General features: G+C 45.2%; 1 protein-coding gene across 2 annotated transcripts in view; it reads left to right on the forward strand.

Moving 5' to 3' along the window:
- The window catches only part of FAM193A (family with sequence similarity 193 member A), a 141,414-nt gene extending 127,192 nt beyond the window's left edge, over positions 1-14,222 (forward strand). The window contains exon 21 of one of the 2 annotated variants that reach the window (XM_069495399.1): positions 13,420-14,222. In XM_069495399.1, coding sequence (XP_069351500.1) covers positions 13,420-13,513 — 94 coding nt within the window. In that variant the 3' untranslated portion in view covers positions 13,514-14,222. The remainder of the gene's footprint in view (positions 1-13,419) is intronic. The other variant, XM_069495401.1, reaches the window with a different exon arrangement.
- Positions 14,223-22,684: the final 8,462 nt, after the last annotated feature.

The raw sequence follows: 22,684 nt of genomic DNA on the forward strand, positions 1-22,684 counted from the left end.
ACTCTTTTAGCATTTAAAACCAGACTCCAGAAGATAGTAGACTAACATTTACAAACTGTTCAAAGATAATTTTCAGTCTAGGCTAATACATATTTATATGTGTGTGTATAAAATAAATAAAATCAACCCAAGGAAAAAATTGAAAACATGAATGGTCCAGTAACTGTTAAAGAAATTTAAGCAGTAGCTGTAAGTCTTCCCAATGAGAAAACTGTATTCTGACTGTTTTACAGAAAATTCTACCAAACTTTCGAAGAGTAGGTTATCCAGTCTTGTACAGACAATAGCAGAGAATTTAAACGAGAGCGCACATGCACAAGTGAATACGCCCCACTTCGTTTTATGACACAAGTAAAATTTTGATGCCAAAATCTGCCAAAAACAATTCCAGTGCTGGGCATGGTGGTTCACGCCTGTAATCCCAGCACTTTGGGAGGCTGAGGCAGGAGGATCAATTGTGGCCAGGAGTTCAAGACAAACGTAGGCAACATAGCGAGACCTTGTCTCTACAAAAAATAAAAAAGTCAGGTGTGGTGTTTCTCGTCTGTATTCTTACCTACTTGGGAGGTTGAGGAAGAAGGATCACTTGAGTTCAAGATTTGGAGGCTTCAGTGATTGCTACTGTGCCATTGCACTCCAGCCTGGGCAACAAAGTGAGACCCTGTCTCAGAAAAAAAAGCCAGGCAGGGTGGCTCACACGTGCAATGCCAGCATTTTGGGAGGCCAAGGCAGGAGGATCACTTGAGGCCAGGAGTTTGAGACCAGCCTGAGCAACATAGTGAAACCCAATCCCTACAAAAGTTGTAAAAATTAGCAGGGCATGGTGGCATGCACCTGTGGTCCCAGCTACTACAGAAGCTGAGGCAGGAAGATTGCTTTAAGTCCAAGAATTTGAGACTATAGTGAGCTATGACATTGCCACTGCACTGTAGCCCAAGCAACAGAGTGAGACCCTGTCTAAAAACAAAATTCCAGAAAAAAAGGAAAAGTACTGGTTTGTCTCACTTACTGATATTAAATGCAAAATCTAATATTAGACTGTATCTTAAAAAATAAATAAAATAGTCTCATACCAAATCCAACAGCTTATTTTAAAAAGCAGTATACCATGACTAAACTGGTTTATCCCAGGAATGCAAGGATTATTTAATATTAGAAAATACAGTGTTTGCTGCATTAATAAATTCAAGAAGAGGCGAGCCTCACGCCCGTAGTCCCAGCACTTTAGGCAGCAAAGCAGGAGGATTACTTGAGGCCAAGAATTTGTGACCAGCCTGGGCAACCTAGTGAGACCCCATCTCTAGGAAAAAAGAAAAGAAAATTAAAAATCAGCTAGACGTGGTGCATGGTGGTGCATGCAGATGTGGTGCACACAGCATGTGCCTGTAGTCCCAGGTACTCAGGAGGCTAAGGTAGGAGGATCACTTGAGCATAGGAGTTTGGGGCTGCAGTGAGTTATGATTGTGCCACTGCACTCTAGTTTGGGTGACAAAGTGAGATCTTGTCTCTAAAAACAAACAAAAAAATAAGCTGTAATAGCCAAAATCTGAACAACCCAAATGCCCGTTAGTAAATGATGAATGAGTAAACAAATTGTAGTGCATCTATTCAATGGAATACTACTTAGCAATAAAGAAGAGCCAGCTACTGATACGGCCCCATGGATGAATCTCAGAAACAGCATACTTAGTGACAGAAGCCAGACACAAAATGCATACTGTGAAATTGCATTTACATGAGATTCCAGAGAATACAAATTCATCTATAATGACATCTAAAATGGCATTATTTGCCAAGGCAGGAAGGGGATTCACAGCAAAGGGCATGAGGAAATGTGGGAATTTTGTGGAATAGTTCTGTATCTTGATTGAGGTAACTATTACCAGGATGTATATACATTTGTCAGCTTTTATGAGCTCCACACTAACTGCAATTTATTCTATATAAGTCATAACTCAGTAGATTTTAAGAAATTAAATGTACTACTGTTCATGGATACATATATAGGTGTTAAGACTGTAAAGAAAAGCAAGTAAATCATCATGAAAAGCCCAAAGGTGGCCAGGTGTGGTGGCTCACGCATGTAATCCTAGCACTCTGGAAGGTCAGGAGTCCAAGACCAGCCTGAGCAAGAGCAGGACCCCGTCTCTGCAAAAACTAGAAAAATTAGCTGGGCATGGTGGCACACGCCTATAGTCCCAACTACTTGGAAGTCTGAGGCAGGAGAATCACTTGAACCCAGGAGTTTGAGGTTGCTGTGAGCTATGATGATGACATTGCACTGTACCCAGGGCAACAGAGCAAGACTCTGTCTCAAAAAAAAAAAACTCAAAATGTGATTACTTCTGAGGAGAGGAGGGAGTGCTTCAACTACAGAAGGCATTGGTGGCAAGGGAGGTACCACCTGTGTTCTGGCTTGACTCTGTTGATAGACGATATTTACATTATCATTATTCTTTATATCCCACATTTATTTCCTTCACCCTTCCTATATGTGTCTTACATTTTACCAAAAGAACAAAAAGGTTGCTAAGATTCTCCTCGAAGAATGACAGCAACAAGGAAGGCTGCTTTTCCTTCCCATTGTAAAGACTTAGAAAGTCATGGTTATTAAAACATTGTAATATTGGTACAGAATACAGAACCCAGAAACAGACCCACATACTGGTCTTTGGTATATGATGAAAGATGGGTTGGCAGGTGACTGGAAATGAGTGTTCATAAATAGAGCTGTAGATTTAGTTGTCTAAATGGGAAAAACTGAAATTAGATCTCCACCTCACGCCATACTCAAAGGTTGACTCCTGGTGGGTTAATTCTTTTAAGTGTCAAAAGGAAACCCTTTAATTTGGGTAAAAAATAAAGGTTAATATCTTTCTGACTTCGTAGTAGGGAAAGATTTCTTAAAACACAAACCATAAAATAAAAGATTGAAATACTAAAAAAAATTTTTTCGTGCCAGAGTCTTGCTTTGTTGCCCAGGCTAGAGTGCAGTGGCATCATCATAGCTCACTGCAACCTACAAATCCTGAGCTTAAGCAATCAGCCTGCCTCATCCTCTTGAGTAGTTGGGACTACAGATGCATACCACCATGCCCAGCTAAGTTCTATATTTTTTGGTAGAGATAGGGTCTTGCTGTGTTGCCCAAGCTGGTCTCAAACTTCTGGCCTCAAGCGACCCTCCCACCTCCTAGCCTTCCAACGTGCTAGGATTCAGGTGTGAGCCACCGTCTCTAGCTTGATATATTACTTTAAAATTGAGAATTTGGGAGGGAGGCAAGATGGCTGATTAGTGACACCAATCACCAGATTGTCTCAGAAAGAAGAAAAAGTTTCAGGTGAAAAAAACATAGCCCATGTGTAATTCTGAAAGAGTGCCAGAACCCACCAGAGATTCCACAGGAAGAAATTGCAGAGCATTATAGGAAGGAACAAGATTTTGGCCGAGATTGACTCCTGAGGAATTTGGAGCTCTGTGGAAAGGGTCAGAGAGCCTCTCCACCCTCATGAGTCAGTCCAACCACTGCTGCTGTCGGTGAACTAGGAGCTTCCTGGGAAAGAGCACTAGGCTGCCAGCCCCCTCAGTTACTCCCCCTCACCAAAGACCTGAGCCAAGGCAGCAGGCACCATACTGCTTTTCCACTGAGTGCCTTTGTCCTGCCCAGGGAGCTTCAGTGCTTCAGTTGTCTTGTCACTGACCTCACACAAACATTCCCAACACCTGCCCAGACTCCCGTAGCTACAGGGACCCAGTGAGTGCTAGGGGAACCGTGTAATCCCAGATCTTGGACATTCAGAGCGGGGCTGCCTTCACCCACTGATGCAGCTCTGGCAGTGTTGGCACAGGTGTCCCAAGGGACAGTTAAGCCAGGGCTCTCAAGAGTAGCTGCTTTCACTCTGTGGGTGTGCCCACCACACTCAGGCTTCCACGGAGAGTGGAGCTCACATCTTTCTCTTTAGAAACCTGCAGCAGACCAAGGGGTGCTCAGATCACAAGCTCCCCACCTGTTGGCACTCACCAGCACTGCCCATCTGGCTGCTGCCGCAGAGTGGAGCATGTCCTGAAGTTGAGGGACATAAACCCTGCTCAAGCACTCCACAGGCAATTCATGACCAGCATATCTCTACTTGTCATGGTTGGGCCTTGAACTCAGGGGGTCCGAGGACAGGCCCAGAGGCCTGATCCTGAACCCCCAGAACTCAATCATGTTCAAAGGCATAGAGGAAAGATTTGTGAACTGATTGGGAGAGGGAAGGGAGCCCACGCAGGCAGAACTGGAAGGAGAATGCAGGGTGTGTCTGAGCCACATCACACGAATGGAAAACCCCTCCCCACACAGGAAAGCCATACTTTATTCCTGGCCAGGGAAGCTCCCAGCCTGTGGCAGTGCTATGAGAGCTCAGCTGTTTGCTGCTGCTGCTTCCAACCAATCACAAGAAGGAGGTCTGCAGGGCAAAGAAAGAGTCAGAAGAGTGAAACTCACTCCCCCAGCTAGACTGTGAATTCCAAACTGCTCCTCCCCCACAAACAGACTTTATGGTTTCGTGGGGCTGCCTTATCCCCTCCCTGGTGTCTTTCCCCAGCACACTGGGAGCTAACCCCTGCTGAGACAGCTTTTATGCCCAGCTTTGTGGAGCCTGAATGGGCTCACCCAACCCAGTCTCACTACCCCATCCACCTTGGCTGTGGTGGAGCACAGGGAGAAACCTGGGAGAGCCAAGGCCCCGCCCACCGCCTGGGACATCTGAGTGCTGCTCCTGCTTGACTGGAGCCAGACACAGGCCCCCAAAACATCAGCTCAGTGGGCTCTCTCCTACAAGCATTGCCTGCTGGCAGGGTGATCAACTTGTACGGCCCATTACAGCATTTACTGATTCAGTCATACAGGATTTGGCTGACTCTTAGCCAAAAGCACCACTTACTGACTTGGAGATTAAGCTGGGCGTCCAATGTCTTAAAGCAGCCCACAAGCAAAGCCAAAGGCCCTTACCCAACATACGCAACAGGCACACCCTTAAGAGAAAGCGGTGCGGGCGGGGGTGGGGGTGGGGGTCCCATCTAAACAAAAGAAAATTCAAAATCAAGAAGTGATAGCTGCTCCAAATGGGAAGGAGTCAGCACAAGGACTCTAGATGTATGAAAAATTATGGTGAAAGGACCCCCTTGAAGGATCTTTTAGTAATGGATCCAACGAAAATGAAAATACTGAAATGAGAGATAATGAATTGCAAATATGGATTTTAAGGAACCTCCATGACATCTAAGAGAAAATGGAAAACCAACTCAGAAACCAGAAAAATAGATAAGGGATTGAATGAAAAATTTACTCAAGAAATATATTTTTTGAAAAGCCAAATAGAGCTTCTGGAAATCAAAATTTCTTTCCTTTTTTTTTTTTTTTTTTTTTTTTTTTTTTGAGACAAGAGTCTCACTCTCTTGCCTGGGTTAGAGAGTGCGGTGGCATCAGCCTAGCTCAAAGCAGCCTCAAACTCCTGGGCTCAAGTGATCCTCCTGCCTCAGCCTCCCAGGTAGCTGGGACTACAGGCACGTGCCACCATGCCTGGCTAATTTTTTCTATTTTTAGTTATTTGGCTAATTTTTCTGTTTTTAGTAGAGATGGGGTCTCGCTCTTGCTCAGGCTGGTCTCAAACTCCTGAGCTCAAACAGTCCTCCCACCTCGGCCTCCCAGAGTGCTAGGATTATAGGCATGAGCCACTGCACCCAGCCTGGAAATCAAAATTTCATTTGGGGAAATACAGTGAAAGTTTTAACAATAGACTAGACCAAATAGAAGAAAGAATTTCAGAGTTGGAAGACAACTCTTTCAAATTAACTCAGTCAAAAAGAATAAAGAAGCAAGAGAAATGAATAGAGTCTCTGAGAAGTTTGGGATTATGTAAAGCACCCAAATATAAGAATCAAAGGTATCCCCAAGGGAGAAGAAAAAAAAACCAAAGGCCTGGATAACCTATTTGAGGGAATAATTGAGGAAAACTTCCCTGGTCTTGGTAGAAATTTAAATATCCAGACCAAGAAGCTCAATGAACATCTGGGAGATTAACTGCAAAAAGGACATCACCATCACCAAGGCACATAGTCATCAGACTGGCCAAAGTCATCGTGAAGGAAGACCTCCTACGAGCCATGAGGCAAAAATACTAAGTAACTTACAAAGGAAAACCCATAGGACTAACAGCAAACTTCTCAACAGAAACCTTACAAACCAGAAGGGATTAGGGTCCCATTTTTAATCTTAAACAGAATGACTGTCAGTCAAGAATTTTGTATCCTGCAAAACTAAGTCTCATAACTAAAGGAGAAATGAAGTCTTTTCCCAGACAAGCACACACTAAGGGAATTTGTCAACACCATGCCTGTCCTACACGAAATGCTCAAAAGTGCTTGAAAAATTAAATAGAATGGTCAGTACTTACCAGTGTAAAAACACCCAAAAACAAAAACTCACAGCTCTTACAACAGTAATACGAGGAAGATTACAAAGTAACTGATAACAGTCAACATGATGACTGGAATGGCATCTCACTTATCAATATAAACAACGTTAATGGCCTAAAACTCCCACTTAAAAGGTTTAGATTGGCAGAAGGTTTTAAAAAAAATACAACCCAAATATGTGCTGTCTCCAAGAAGTCCCTTTAACTCAAAGATTCTCATAGACTGGAGTTAAAGGGGTGGAAAAAAATTCCATGTAAATGGAAACCAAAAGTGAACAGATGGTCATTATATGATAAAAAAAAAAAAAGGGATCGATTCAACCAGAAGGTATAACAATCCTAAATATATATATGCACCTAACACTGGAGCTCCCTGATTGGTAAAACATGCTACTAGACCAAAGAAAAGAAAGAAATAGCCATGTCATAATAGTGTGGGACTTCAGCATTCCACTGACAGAACTAGACAGATCATCGAGACAGGAAATCAACAAACACCAGACTTACACAAGATGCTAGAACAAATGGACCTAACAAACATTTTCAGAACATTCTACTCAAGAACTGCAGAATATACATTCTTCTCATCAGCACATGGAACATTTTCTAAGGTAGACCATATGTTAGACCACAAAACAAGTCTCAGTAAATTTTATAAAATCAAGATGGAAATCAAAAAGTTTTTTTAATTGAAGGGCAGTAATGACACAAGATATCAAAATCTGAGATACAGCAAAAGCAGTGCAAGGGGATGTTCATAGCACTAAATGCCTACATCAAAAAAACAAGAACAAACTAAGCTCAAAGCAAGCAGAAGATAAGAAATAACAAAGATCAGAGCAGAACTAAATGAAATTGAAACAAACAAAAAAAAAACCCACAAAGGATCAATGAAACAAAATGTTGGTTCTTTGAAAAGATACAGTCAGTAGACTACTAGTTAGATTAACCAAGAAAGGAAGAGAGAGGATTCAAATAAGCTCAATCAAAAATGGAAAAGGAAGTATTACAACTAATACCATAGATCATCTGAGACTACTACAAACACCTCTATGCACACAAACTAGAAAATCTAGAGAAAAATGGATAAATTTTTGGAAACACTACCTCCCAAACTTGAATCAGGAAGAAGTATTAATAGCAACCCCACACAGACCAATAACACATAGCAAAATTGAATCAGTAATAAGAAACCTTCCAACAAATAAAAGCCCAGGACCAGACAGATTCACAGCTGAATTCTACCAGACCTACAAAGAAGAATTGATACCTTCTCCTACTGAAACTGTTCTATAACATCGAAAAGGAGGGAATCCTCCATGGCTCATTCTATGAAGCCAATATCACCCTCATTCCAAAACCAGGAAAAGACACAACAGTGAAACTACAGACCAACATCCTTGATGAACGTAGATGTAAAGATCCTCAACAAAATACTAGCAAACCAAATCCAAAAGTACATTAGAGAGATAATTCATCATAATCAAATGGGTTTCGTCCTAGGGGTGCAAGGATGGTTCAACATACATCAATAAAAGTGATTCACCACATAAACAATTAAAAACCATGTGATCATCTCAATAGATGCAGAAACAGCATTTGATAAAATCCAACATCCTTCATGATAAAAACTCTCAACAAACTAAACAGAGAAGGAACATACCTCAAGCTAATAAAAGCCATATATATAAGGCAACATTATACTGAATGGAGGAAAGCTGAAAGCATTCCCCCTAAGAACTGGAACAAGACAAGGATGCCCACTGTCACCACTTCCACTTAACATAGTATGGAAGTCCTAGCCAGAGCAACCAAGCAAGAGAATGAAATAAAGGGCATCCGAATGGATGGCAAAGAGGAAGTCAAACTATCCCTGTTTGCTGATGATATGATCTTGTACCTTAAGGTCTTCCAAAAGACCCCTAACATTTGTAAATGAATGCTGTAAAGTGTCACTAAGCATCAGGGAAATGCAAATTAAAACTACAATGAGATACCACCTTACCCCTATCAAGATGGCTATCATTTAAAAGTCAAAAAACAATAGATGCTGGTATGGCTGCAGTGAAAAGGGAATGCTGATATGCTATTGGTGGGAATGTAAATTAGTACAATCTCTATGGACAACAGCATTGAGATTTCTTAAAGGACTAAAAGTAGATCTACATATACGATCCAGAAATCCCACTGCTGGGCATCTACCCAGGGAAAAGAAGTCATTTTATTAAAAAAAAAAAAAAAAACCACCTGCACCCATATGTTTATCTCAGAACAATTCACAGTTGCAAAGATACAGAACCAACCTAAGTGCTCACCAGCTGATGACTGGATAAAGAAAATGTGGCATATATGGCCAGTCATGGGGGCTCAGGCGTATAATCCTGGCACTTTGGGAGACCAAGGTGGGAGGATCACTTGAGGCACGAGTTCAAGACCAGCCTGAGCAACATGGAACGACCTCGTCTCTACAGAAGTTTTAAAAATTAGCCTGGCTTGGTGGTGTATACCTATAATCCCAGTTACTCTGAAGGCTGAGGCAGGAGAATCACTTGAGCCTGGGATTTTGAGGTTGCTGTGAGCTGTGATGACACTACGGCACTCTAGCCTAGGCAACAGAGCGAGACTCTGTCTCAGAAAGTGTGGTGTATGTATGTGTGTGTATCCATACACACACACACACCATGGATTACTCAGCCATCAAAAATAATGTCTTTTGCAGCAACTTGGATAGAACTGGAGGGCATTATTCTAAGTGAAATAACCCAGGAACAAAAACCAGATCCCACATGTTCTCCCTTTTATGTGGGAGCTAAGCAGTGGGTATACATGGTCATACAGGGTGACTTAATGGACATGGGAGAGGGTTGGGGGTGCAGGCTCAGAAATTACCTGTTGGGTACAGTGTACACTGTTTGGGTGATGGGTATGGACTTCTTCACTATAAAATTCATCCATGTAACAAGAAAACATTTGTATAAGTTAAAAATAATTCTTTTAAAAGCATTTGCTTTATAGAAAACGAGAAGAAAGTATTTGCTGCACATCACAAAGGATTAGCATTAAGTATGAAGAGCTCTATAGAACAACGAGAAAAAGACAAGCCAGTTGAAAAATGTGCAGACTAACAGGATCCCACGGAAAACATTTGGCCAGTAAATGACAACGAGATGTTCAACCTGACCAGGGAGCCACCAAGACCAGCGGAGGTTTTGTTTCTTCAGTTTGCAGCCAGCCAGTGAGCTGTCTCTCTCACCTGCTAGGGGAAAGCATAGAGTGACGAGAGTCTTACCCACTGCTCCTGGGAGTATAAATTGGTCAAAACCACTGTGGAAAAAAGTTTGACACAATTTAGTAAAATTGAAGTTGTATATCCCACGTGACCCAACAGCTCCACGCCTGTGTACGTACCTAGAGGGACTCCTGCACGCTCACCCCAGGGGGCAGGGTAAGGACCATGTGCGCAGCAGCATCTGTCTGTCCACTGCACTGTATTCACACAGCAACACAAGTGAACACACTGTTGCCTCATGGAAGAATCACAGACATAGTGTTGAGTGAAAGAAGCAATAAGAGAAAATGCATACAGCATGACTCCATCTATACAAGTTCAAAATCGGCACAACCAAACTGCCCTTTAGGGTGCGTACAGAAGTCATGAAATTATAAAGAACTGTGGAGGACTAACTGTTACAAACACTAGGACAGTGGCTGCCTCCTGGGAGAAGACAAGTTGCCTGCAGTTGACAGTGTTGGATTTCTTGACCAGGAGGGTGCTTACTCGGGCTTTTGCATTCTAGGTACCCATACGTTGTGTGCTCAGCATACCTTGTGTGTGTGTGACATAGTCCACAGTTGACAACACAGGCCTGATGGGGAGGCTGGTGTATCTGGAGCACAAGTGGAGATGACAGGGTATGGGCAGGGACAAGGCCAGATCACACTGGGCCTGGGTCTTGGGGAGCAGCAGGGTTTTATGCCCATGCCACAAGAACCTGTTGGAAGCCTGGCTGTGGGTTGGATTAGATTCTTCATTGAATAGCATTGAGCAGGGACGTGGTTGATGTTTTTGAGCATGCTAGCTGCTGTGTAGAGAAAGCATGGGGGCAGTCAGGATGTGATTGTGAGAATTAGGAAAAGATGGCAGAGGCAGAAGCGGAAGTTTCCAGAAAGTGTAGAAGGTAACATCACAGACTCAGGGTTTGACCACCTGTGGCCAGGGAAAGAGAATGTGGATCCTGAGAGATGGTGCATCCTTTCCTGGTCGGGGCTCCGTCTTAACCCTGGCTCTCTCCACCGCACAGAGGCTGGGCAGGCAGCACACAGTTGGTTGTTCACAGACGTTTGTGGTTGAATGAATGAACCACAACTGAAGCAAACACAATTTTACCTAACGGATGGGTGACAGTAACCATTTTCAGGTTTCATTCAAATTTCTGCTACCCAAATTAGAGCTGGAATGGTGAAAGCTTCAGAAATTATACAAAGTAAAGGGGTTTATTTTGGTGGGGGTTGTTTTTTTAGAGACAGGGTCTCCTTCTTTAGCCCAGGCTAGAGTGCAGTGGCACAGTCACAGCTCACTGCAGCCTTGAACTCCTGGGCTCAAACTACCCTCCTGCCCCAGCCTCCCGAGTAGCTGGGACTACTGAAGTGTGCGACCACACCTGGCTTTTTTTTTTTTTTTTTTTCCTCTCTGTAGAGACAGGGTTTTGCTATATTTCCCAGGCTGGTCTCAAATTCCTGGCCTCAAGTGATCCTCCTGCTTTGGCCTCCCAAAGTGCAGACATTACAGGCATGAGCCACTGCACCTGGCCAAAGTAAAGGTTTTTGAAAGAAAATGTTTCTTTCGTTTAATACAAAAATCAGGCATTGTTGCCTGGGAAGCAGGGGGCAAAAATGTGGTCTTTTCCAAAAGCTCTTCAGTGTGCAGTGAGTTGTGATCCAGAGCCCAGGCAGCCTAGAGAGGCTGGCAGCTCACCCGAGAGGCCTGTGGGCCTTCATGTGCGGGTGACGTGCCCCTGAGGTGGGGAACTATCACCATTTCGACATAATCAATTCTTATTTTCAGTCACACTTGCTTACAAATTCAGGAATAAGTCAGGCTGCATGGACTGAGATTTTATCTTTAACACAGACCACATGCCACAAGCTGCAGCTCAGGCCCAGTCCTCCACCCGCTTGTGTATAACTAATGACCTAAAAGAATTTTTACATTTAAGAAGTCGGGGGTAAGAGAGTATTTTGTGACACATGGGAATTATATAAACTTCATATTTCACTGTGCATAAAGTTTTATTGGAACATAGCTATGCTGACGTGTCTTCTGGGGCTGCTCCTGTGAGTTGAACAAGTGCAAGAGCGACCACAGGGCCTGCAAAGCCTCAGTAGTTACCGTCTGGCCCATCACAGCAAATGTTTGCTGACCCCGGACTCAATGCGTGCTTCCAGCCCACTCAGCCGCGTGCTTGGTGGCAGGCCTTCCAGCAGCTCCCAGGGCAGGCCAGGCTCATATCTAATTTGCTTCCCCCTTGTGATTCCTTCTTCCCAGTTGTGGCTTCCACGGTCCCAGGCTCAGAGACGGAGCTGCCAGGTCACACGTGGCTTGCTAGAGCTCTTCCCAGGGCCCCGCTTGGCTGTAAGGGCTGCAGCCGGCCCTCCTTCCTAAGACAGTGGGCAGCATTTTGCCCAGGCCTGAGCACATCTCCTGTTTTCATGGTCAGCTCAAGCCACCGGCCCAGTCTGGGTTTCCCTGTCCTCCGTCTGCCCCGCAGGGCATGTGTGCAAGTCCCTGCTGCTTGCCTCACCCAGGTGCAGCAGCCTGGCTTAGTGGCAGAATTGCTTCCCCAAGGTGATCTGTTGCAGGGACTGCCCTGGTGCTCTATCTGACCCTTGTGTGGTGGCCTCTGGCCTGAGGCCACCTGCCAGTCCCAGCCTCCTCCACTTACAGACCCTGTCTGTGTGTCTGTGGAGCTTACCTGCAAAGCCACCCAGCTCTTGCCTGCTTTGCAGGAGGCTGCGATCGTTTACTGCCTGGACGAGGCACCCAGCGAAGCAGTGAACCCCTAGCCCTTCCTCCTTGTCCTTGTCTTGGCCACATTAAGTCGTTCAGGATGGTGGCCGTTGGCAATGCCCAGCCAGGCAGGGTGCACTTCTGATACTGTCCATCAGAAGCTTCCTTGGGAAGGGTGGAGGCCTGTATTCCTGGTCCAGTTGCCACCCCGACACACACCTGTTACTTTTCTTCTTGGAACTTCAGCCAAGCCCGTTCCTGAAGCACAGGGTAGGAAACGATGACACAAAACATCTGAGAAGCATAGACTGTTGACCTAAAGAAAGAAACTGAGGCACAGTCAATGTAGAGAGTTTATTTGTGCCAAGGTTGAGGACTGGAGCCAGGGACATACTGGAGAACAATGCCTTGGAGGACAACGGAGAGGTTCAGGTTTCTAAAGAAAAAAGATCAGAAGAGGGGTGACTACAAAGGTTGTTTGTCAGGAATTCCCGTTAGTTCACGTAAGTCACGTTGACTGGTGATGGCCCTGTGTTGTTGAGCTACAGGGTATGAGTTACTCTCCAGCATGTGGCAGCCTCAGGTCACTGTGTGGTCTGGAATCCACAGAGCAGGCGGCTTCGAAATGATGCCTTAGCTCAAAGTGGGAGGAAGACGTGGGGCTGTCACGTGTCTGTGCCTCTCTGGGCCAGGTCATTTGAAGGGCTCGCATTCCTCAGATTAAAGGTTTCTTTTCTTTCTCAGGACTGCATCCCACCTCCCCTTCCTCCCAGGGGTGCTCTCCCTTCCTCCATGCAGCCTGTGGTGGGGCCTGGAGGGGACCGTTGACCCTGATCACCCTCACTGTCCACCCCCCTGAGTTTCTAGCAACAGTAGGAGGATGGGAGGCTTTGCCAAGCCCCAGCGTGGGTGTGGGCTGTGTCCTTTGGTGACAGTTTGGCTTTTTGTCTTCACAGGTTCTGCTTGGATTCTGCTAGACAGACCCGACAAAGACTGTCCATCAACTGGTCCAATTTTAGCTTGAAAAAAGCCACCTTTGCTGCCCACTGAACGAGGCCTGCCTGGAGAGGGACGTGCGGGAGGCGGGCTAGGCTGCGCCACCCCGAGAGCCGAGCCCATTGCTGGCCCCCCAGAGCCAGAGCTCGCCCAGGGCTGTTGGGGGCGGGCGCCACTGCCTGAGACCCCAGACCAAGAACTTGCTGCTCGGCCCACGCTGTTAGCTCGTGTGCGTGTAGTCTGTGCGTGAGACCCCTTCGATTGTAGCTCTGTGCTGTCGGATTGGAACAGTAGTTCGCGCCAAGTCCTCCCACCACTGCGGCCTCGGAGGCCTGGGCTGTGGCCAGATACGAGTTTGTATCATCCACGTGGCTCCGTTGCCTCTGCATCGCGCCCTGTCCTGTCATCTGTCCCCACTGGGTGTTGGCCATCACTCAACTCTCGTGTGCCCCTGCGTCCACCCAAGGCGGGCTGGGCGGGGCAGGCTTCCTTCGTTCTCCTCCACAATCTGCTGTTCAGAGTGTACACGTTGCGCTGTCTGTGTTTGATCCCCCTGACTTGTAGCCAGCTTGTGTAAGATCCCTTGCAGACAAGAAAGTTAAAAAACAAGAAACCCACCGAGTGCTCACACCATCAAGTCCGTTATAGAGTGTACGACTGTATTAACACGGAGGCCTGCCTGGCTACTTTTTTAACATATTGTTAAGTAATATTAAAATCATTTCTTTCTTTTTGAAAGATGGAATACATTAGTACAGCAGGAGACCTCGGCTGGTTCTTTCTGCTGCGGGTGAGGGGGTGTGGGAGTGTGGTGGGAAGGGACAAGCAGGTAATGTGCCCCCCTTGGGGGAGGGGAGGGACAGCAGTTCCCAACAGGGTGCCCGGGGTATACCCTGGGGACAGGGACATTTGATGAGGACCTACGGGCTGGAAGGAGGCAGGCGGGGCAGGGTCACACATGGCTTTGGTAGGCAGGAGCCCGTCCACATTGAGGGGCGTGTGACCTATAATAAAATAATAAATCACTGCACTCCAGCCTGGGTGACAGAGCGAGACCCTGGGAAGAAAAGAAAGTTGCTCGGCTGGGGCCCTGGCTCACCTGTAATGCCAGCACTGTGGAGGCTTGAGGCCAGGAGTTTGAGACCAGCCTGGGCAACATAGGGAGACCTCATCTCTACTAAAAATACGATGAGCCAGGTGATGACATTTGTGGCAGATGTAAAAAGAATAAGTTATCAATATTAAATTGAGTATAAATTAGGAAGAAAGCAAATAGTATTTAAAATGAAAAAAGGAATCCCAGCATGGTCCCTTTCTTCCGAGATCTCTTTAGGCAATTTGTAGAAAGCTCACGTGGAGCTGCGTCCCGGTTGCCCTATAGCTCCCACTCACCTCAGAACACTCCGTAGCTCCCACTCACCTCAGAACACTCCGTAGCTCCCACTCACCTCAGAGCGCTCCGTAGCTCCCACTCACCTCAGAGCGCTCCGTAGCTCCCACTCACCTCAGAACGCTCCGTAGCTCCCACTCACCTCAGAACGCTCCGTAGCTCCCACTCACCTCAGCACTCCGTAGCTCCCACTCACCTCAGAACGCTCCGTAGCTCCCACTCACCTCAGAGCGCTCCGTAGCTCCCACTGCTCCCATCATAGTTAACCTGCCTCCGTGCACTCGGGAAGGATGTCTTCGCCCCGAGTGAAGGTGAAGAGGGGAGGGCCCGACTGGGCTTTTAGCTGGGGAGAGGGTGGGCAGGCCCAGCTTCTGGTAATATTCCGGCAGTGAAGCCACAGGATTTCCTGAGGGTAGGTTGCAGGTGGGAGGAGAGAGGGGAAGGACGGCCCTGTGCACCCTGGAAGTGGAGAGATTGAGTCTGGGGTGCCGTGAGACACCCAGCTGAGGGGGCTGGGACTTGGATTACAGTTCACAGACAGGCCTTGCATGTGCAAGCCTTGTGAGGGCCACGCGCAAGGGAGTGGACAGCACGGGGATCCGACTGGAACTGGGCTGTCAGGGCCGGGGAGGCCCGGGAGGGAGAGGCTGGCGAGGCGGGCTGCTGCGGTCTAGGAAGGTGGAGCAGCAGGTCCTGGCCACTCTGGAAACTGCACCAGAGAACAGGAAATGGGTCAGCAGTCAGAGGAGGTGCAGGATTAGGAGTTTTCCCTGTTTTGTTTTCTCCAGGTAGGAGGAAGAACGGCACATCCCTTTGTTCGTGGGATGACAGCCAAGAGAGAGACAGGCTGGCCCGTGAGCACTGCGGGAGCATTGCCCTTGAGAGGGACAGAGACCCGAAGCAGTCCCCTGACTCCAGCTGCGGTGGGGGCCGGGCCTGTCCTCCCTGTGGGTGGTCTCGAAGCTGTGCTGGGGCCAGCCACCCTCTGGGCCTCAACTTCCTCACCTGTCCAGGCCAGCCGAGCTGGAGCTGAGAAGAGCTGCAGGCCCTCCCAGCTGGGTCTGTCAGGGCCACGAGTGGTGGCAGGGAGCTCCGGGTGCCCTGGCACTGTGCTCCATGCTGGGGCCCAGAGACACCTCAGACGCCCGCTCCTCGGGCTTGCTTTGGGTCCTCCGCAGCCCTGCTCCGCCCTGTGGCCTGCACACTTGGGCCCCACAGACTCCCAGCCTCTACTGTTCCTCGTACAGAAAATCTTCCGTATTTCCCTGGAAACCACCCAGCCTTCAAGACACAACCCAAAAGCTTCTTCAGTCTTTCTTCAATGGGCCACCACTGTCCAGTGCCTGGTCCTCAGGAACAAAGAGGAAATAGTGGTGAAATGGGGAGGGGAGAGTAGAGGGTGGCCAGGGGCTCCTGAAGACAACCCCTTCCACATCCTTCTGAGCCTGGTCACTTGTGACTGTACCCCACCCACCCCACTTACAGGTACCTGTGGACTCCCAGCTCCAGCGCTCCTGACTCCACTGGAGCCCCAGCTGGGAGGGGCACCCCATGGAGCCTCTCGGGTTTCTTTATTTTTTTATTTTATTTTATTTTTTACTTATTTTCTGAGACAGTCTCACTCTGTTTCCCGGGCTAGAGTGCCGTGGCGTCAGCCTAGCTCACAGCAACCTCAAACTCCTGGGCTCCAGCGATCCTCCTGCCTCAGCCTCCCTGGTAGCTGGGACTACAGGCATGCGCCACAATGCCTGGCTAATTTTTTCTATATATATATTTTTAGTTGTCCAGCTAATTTCTTTCTATTTTTAGTAGAGACGGGGTCTCGTTCTTGCTCAGGCTGGTCTTGAACTGAGCTCAAACGATCCACCCGCCTCGGCCTCCCAGAGTGCTAGGATTACAGGCGTGAGCCACTACGCCCAGCCTCCCCTTGGGTCTCTGTTGAGATCACTCCCCTTGTGAGGTGGGGTGGGCAGCCCTGGGGACCCTCAGGCATTAACTCAGGAGGTCACATTTGAATATTCCCCTCCACGTGGCGGTACAGACTGAGGATCCCTTATCCCAAATGCTTGGGACCAAAAGTGTTTCAGATTTTGAATTTCTTTAAATTTGGGAATATTTGCCTTAGACTTACCAGTTGAGCACTATGTTGGCACTTAAATTTTGGATTTTGGAGCATTTCAGATTTTTGGATCGAGGACACTCAACCTGTGGTGATAGTCAATGAAATAACAATGGCTGGAAAGGAAAGAGGACGGTGGAGCTTTAATGAACTTTGTTACATACTCATGCCATAAAAACTAAAAAGGAGGCCGGGCGCGGTGGCTCACGCTTGTAATCCTAGCACTCTGGGAGGCCGAGGCGGGTGGATCGCTCAAGGTCAGGAGTTCGAGACCAGCCTGAGCAAGAGCGAGACCCCGTCTCTACTAAAAATAGAAAGAAATTATATGGACAACTAAAAAACAAACAAACAAAAAAAATATATATATATATATAGAAAAATTAGCCGGGCATGGTGGCGCATGCCTGTAGTCCCAGCTACTCGGGAGGCTGAGGCAGGAGGATCGCTTGAGCCCAGGAGTTTGAGGTTGCTGTGAGCTAGGCTGATGCCACGGCACTCACTCTAGCCTGGGCAACAAAGTGAGACTCTGTCTCAAAAAAAAAAAAAAATAAAAAAAATAAAAAGGAATATCATGGTACCAGAAAGGAAGAAGAGAGGATTAATGCTTTTTCATTCCGCACGCGCGTGTGTGTGTGTGTGTGTGTGTGTATAATTTTTACAGATGGGATCTCACTATGTTACCCAGGCTGGTTTTGAACTCCTGGCCTCAAGTGGTCTTCCCACCTCAGCCTCCCAAGTAGCTGGGACTACAGGCGTGTGCCACCACGTCTGAATCATTAACACATTTTTAAAGGAGAGAAAAAAATGTTACACTACTTTCACATTGTTTCACTGTTTTAAACACAAAATCTTTTAAGTTATCACACAGAATGACAGGATTGAAATAACTTGAGTTCTGGCTCATCTTTACAATCACAGACTATCACTGTGTGGTTTGGATCCACTGTTAAAATGCAAGAATAAGCCTGGTGGCAGTGGCTCACACCTCTACTCCCAGCACTTTGGCAGGCTGATGTGGGAGGATCCCTTGGTGCCAGAAGTTTGAGACCAGCCTAAGCAACACAGCAAGACCCCATCTCTACAAAAAATTTTTTAAATTAGCTGTGTGTGGTGGCATGTGCCTATAGTCTCAACTACTCAGAGGCTGAGGCTGGAGGATCACTTGAGCCCAGGAGTTCAAGGCTGCAGGGAGCTATCACACCACTGCACTCCTGTCTGGGCGATATAGCCAGATCCTGTCTCTTAAAAAAAAAAAAAAAAAGAAAGCAAGAATAAGTAGTACTTTAGGGGTGTGAGACACACACTACACAAAGCAAGTTCAAGCAATTCTGAACTGTTAAGAACTTTCAAAACAAGTTGTCTACATGTGTCAGGAGCCATCTGTGTAACCCGTGCCCTCCAAATTGCTTTCCATGGAGAATACAGTGTGGGTTAAAGGATGAGTAATAAACACGCCATGTTGGATGGGAGGCTTATGCATGCATTAGTAAATTGAACAGTGGTACCCACAAGGGATTCACTGCTATAGAAACTGTCCTCTTGACATACACAATTATAAAATGGAGGAAATCTTTTAAAAAGTGTTTTCAGATGTTGGAATCCAGGCCGCACTTGGCAGTGATCCCTGAGAGAAGGAAAGGAAAGTGAGCCCGAGTGCCCCAGCTTTCTGCCTGGGGGCAGTTTGCAGGCCACAGAACCAAGAGGGGAAACCCACATGGAGCACAGCAGGCTTGCTGAGTAGAGGAAGCAGAGACTGGCGTTCGGGGAGGCCACAGTTGCTGGGATTTGTGGGCAGATTTCCAGACAGGAGGGGGCTGCACATAGCGCTCCAGAGATGAGAGCTGCAGAGAGTCCTCTCAGATCTCTGGCTGAGTGCTGATCTGTGCATATGTCACATAAATCCCATAAATCCAGAGAACAAATCATCAGAAAGCAGTAGGGCTGAAATCGTTTGTATCGCTAGTGGTCAGGGTGAGAAGACACTGTAATACACAGGGCATTGAGGTGATCCTCAGAAAGGTATCACTTTAGCAGTGGGGTTAAACTAGCAGTAGAATAAAATCTAAAGCTAAACACTTGCCTCACAAGGATCAAACTGATCCTAAGTAACTTAGCTACCTGCTAGAACACGTTGCCTGCCCAACATTCTTTAAAGGAATACAAAAATATCCTGTACTCAACAGAGTAAAATTCATGATGTTGGTATCCAGTCAAAAATGACCAGACTATGCAAAAAAAGGAGGAAAATATAAAACATAATCAGAAGAAATGTCAATCAATAGAAACAGACCCCCAAAATGAGATGATGGACTCACAGGCAAAAACCTTAAAATGGCTACTATAAATCGTATAAATATGCTCAAGGATATAATCCTAGCACTCTGGGAGGCCGAGGATCGCTCGGGAGGATCGCTCAAGGTCAGGAGTTTAAGACCAGCCTGAGCAAGATCGAGACCCCATCTCTACTAAAAATAGAAAGAAATTGTCTGGCCAACTAAAAAATATATATAGAAAAAATTAGCCGGGAATGGTGGTGCATGCTTGTAGTCCCATCTATGGGGAGGCTGAGGCAGAAGGATTGCTTGAGCCCAGGAGTTTGAGGTTGCTGTGAGCTAGGCTAACACCACGTCATTCTAGCCAGGCAACAGAGTGAGACTCTGTCTCAAAAAAAAAAAAAAAAAAAAAGAAAGAAAAAGAAATTTCAGAAGAAATTATCAGTGAACTTGATGACATATGAATAGAAATCACAAAAATTGAAACACTGGGAGAGAAGAGACTGAATAAAAACCACTTTGGGGGCAATATCGCTCAGTCTAATGTAGGTGTAACTGGAGTCCTAGAAAAAGAAGGAGACAAAGCGTACATGAGAAATGGTAGCCAAATATTCCAAATTTGATGGAAACTAAACTAGAATCTCAACAAACCTTAGTGTGGAAAAAGTAAAACTACACTAAGGTACATCATAACTCACACTGTTGAAAAACAATTATTAAGATAAACTCTTAAAAGTAGGCAAAGAAAAACAGACACAAAGAATTTAGCAGACTTCTCATCAGAAATTATGCAAGCCTTGGCCAGATGCCGTGGCTCACACCTGTAATCCCGGCACTTTGGGAGGCTGAGGTGGGAGGATCACTTGAGGCCAGGAGTTTGAGACCAACCTGGGCAACACAGGGAGACCTTGCCTCTACAAAAAATAAAAAATAAATTATGCAAGCCAGAGAAGACAAGAAGGCAAGAAATGACATTTAAAGTCCTGATGAGGGCGGAGGGGAGAACCTGTCCACCTCAGATTCATAGAATCTAGCAAAATAACTTTCAAAAAATGAATGTGGGAAGACCAACTTCTGGCTGACAATGTGAGTTCTGCTGACCTGCTCTGGTGAAACTGGTGAAAACTATTTTTTAAATAACCATTTAAAGCATGAGTTCTTCTTTCTATGTTTGGTAAAACTCTGAAGTGTAGCCATCTGGTCCAGGACTTTTCCGTTTTGAGAGGTTTTTAATTGCTGCTCCAATTTCTTAGCTTGAGATTGGTCTATTCAGAAATTCTATTACCTCCTAGGTAAACTTAGGGAAGTTGTAAGGTTTCCAGTAATTTGTCCATTTCCTCATCGTTATGTAGTTTTTGGGCATATAGGTTTTTATAGTAATCTAAAGTAATGTTTTGAATTTCCGTGGTGTCTGTTGTGACCTCTCCTTTTTCATTTCTAATTGAGTTTATTAGAGTCCTTTCCCTTCGAATTCTTGTCAGTCTCGCAAGAGGGGTGTCAATTTTGTTTATCTTTTTGAAAAACCAGCTTTTGGTTTTGTTGATCTTCCGTATAGTTCTCTTATTCTCAATTTCTTTTAGTTCTGCTTTAATCTTAGTTGTTTCTTTTCTTCTACTAGGTTTGGAATTGATTTACTCTTCCTTTTCCAATTCCTTGAGACTGTTTATTAAATTGTTGATTTTTGAGCTTTCTGGTTTTTGGATGTCAGCATTTAATGCTATTAGTTTTCCTCTCAGGTATGCTTTTGCTGTATCCCACAGGTTTTGATAACTAGTGTCTCCGTTATTTAGTTCGAAGAAACTCTTGATTTCCCTCTGTATTTCCTCCTTGAACCAATAGTTATTCAACACTAGATTGTTTAATTTCCATGACTTTGTGAGGTGGTGAGTATTTCTGTTGGAATTGAACTCTAATTTTATACCACTATGAGCAGAAAAGGACACAACAACAACAACAACAACAAAAAAAAAAACTACAGACCAATATCCCTCATAAATATAGATGCAAAAATCCTCAACAAAATTTTAGCAAATCGAATTCAGCAGCATATAAAAAAAAAATAATTCATCATGACCAGGTGGGTTTTATTCCAGGGATGTAAGGCTGGTTCAACATATGCAAATCTATAAATGCAATTCACCACATAAATAAAAGCAAGAACAAAGACCATATGATTCTCTCAATAGATGCAGAAAAAGCATTTGACAAAGTCCAGCACACCTTTATGATAAAAACTCTTAACAAAATAGGCATAGACAGGTCATACCTTAAAATTATCAGGTCCATTTATGATAAACCCATGGCCAGTATCATACTAGAATGGGGGAAAATTGAAACCATTCCCACTTAGAACTGGAACCAGACAAGGTTGCCCACTATCTCCACTTCTATTCAACATAGTGCTGGAAGTCCTTGCTAGAGCAATTAGACAAGAGAGGGGAATTAAGGGCATCCAATTGGGGGCAGATGAGATCAAACTCTTGCTCTTTGCTGATGATATATTATAGGTAGAAAACCCCAAGGATTCAACCAAGAGACTCCTAGAATTGATAAATGAATTCAGTAAAGTCTCAGGATACAAAATCAGTACACACAAATTAGAGGCATTCATATATGCTAATAACAGTCAAGCCGAAATTCAAATAAAAAACACAATACCTTTTACAGTAGCCTCAAAGAAAATTAAATATCTAGGAATATATTTAAGAAAATATGTGAGAAACATATACAGGGAGAACTACGAAACACTAAGAGAAGAAATTGTAGAAGATGTAAACAGATGGAAAAATCTACCTTGCTCATGGATTGGTAGAATCAATATCGTTAAAATGTCCATACTACCTAAAGTGATCTATAGAATTAATGCAATCCCTATCAAAGTACCTCCATCATTCTTTACAGAGCTAGAAAAAATAATTCTGCGCTTTGTATGGAACCAGAGAAGACCTCATATAGCCAAAGCAATCTTAAGTAAAAAGAACAAACTGGGAAGTATCAGTCTACCAGACTTCGAGCTGTACTAAAAGGCTATAGTAATTAAAACAGCATAGTACTGGCACAAGAACAGAGACATAGACCTTTGGAATAGGACTGAGAATCCAGAGATGAAACCATCCGCATGTGGTAATCTAATCTTCGACAAACAGACAAAAATATACACTGGGGAAAAGGATCTCTTTTCAATAAATGGTGCTGGGAAAACTGTATAGCTACATGTAGAAGATTGAAACTGCATTCCCACCTCTCACAAAAATCAATTCAAGATGGGTAACAGACTTAAACCTAAGGCATGAAACCTTAAGAATTCTAGAAAAGATGTTGGGAAGAACCTTTCAGACATCGGCCTAGGCAAAGAATTTTTGAGGAAGACCCCCAAAGCAATCACAGCAGCAACAAAAATAAATAAATGGGATCTGATCAAATTAAAAAACTTTTGCATAGCC

This window comes from Eulemur rufifrons, chromosome 20 (genome assembly GCF_041146395.1).
Source record: "Eulemur rufifrons isolate Redbay chromosome 20, OSU_ERuf_1, whole genome shotgun sequence".
Classification (NCBI taxonomy): Eukaryota; Metazoa; Chordata; class Mammalia; order Primates; family Lemuridae; genus Eulemur; species Eulemur rufifrons.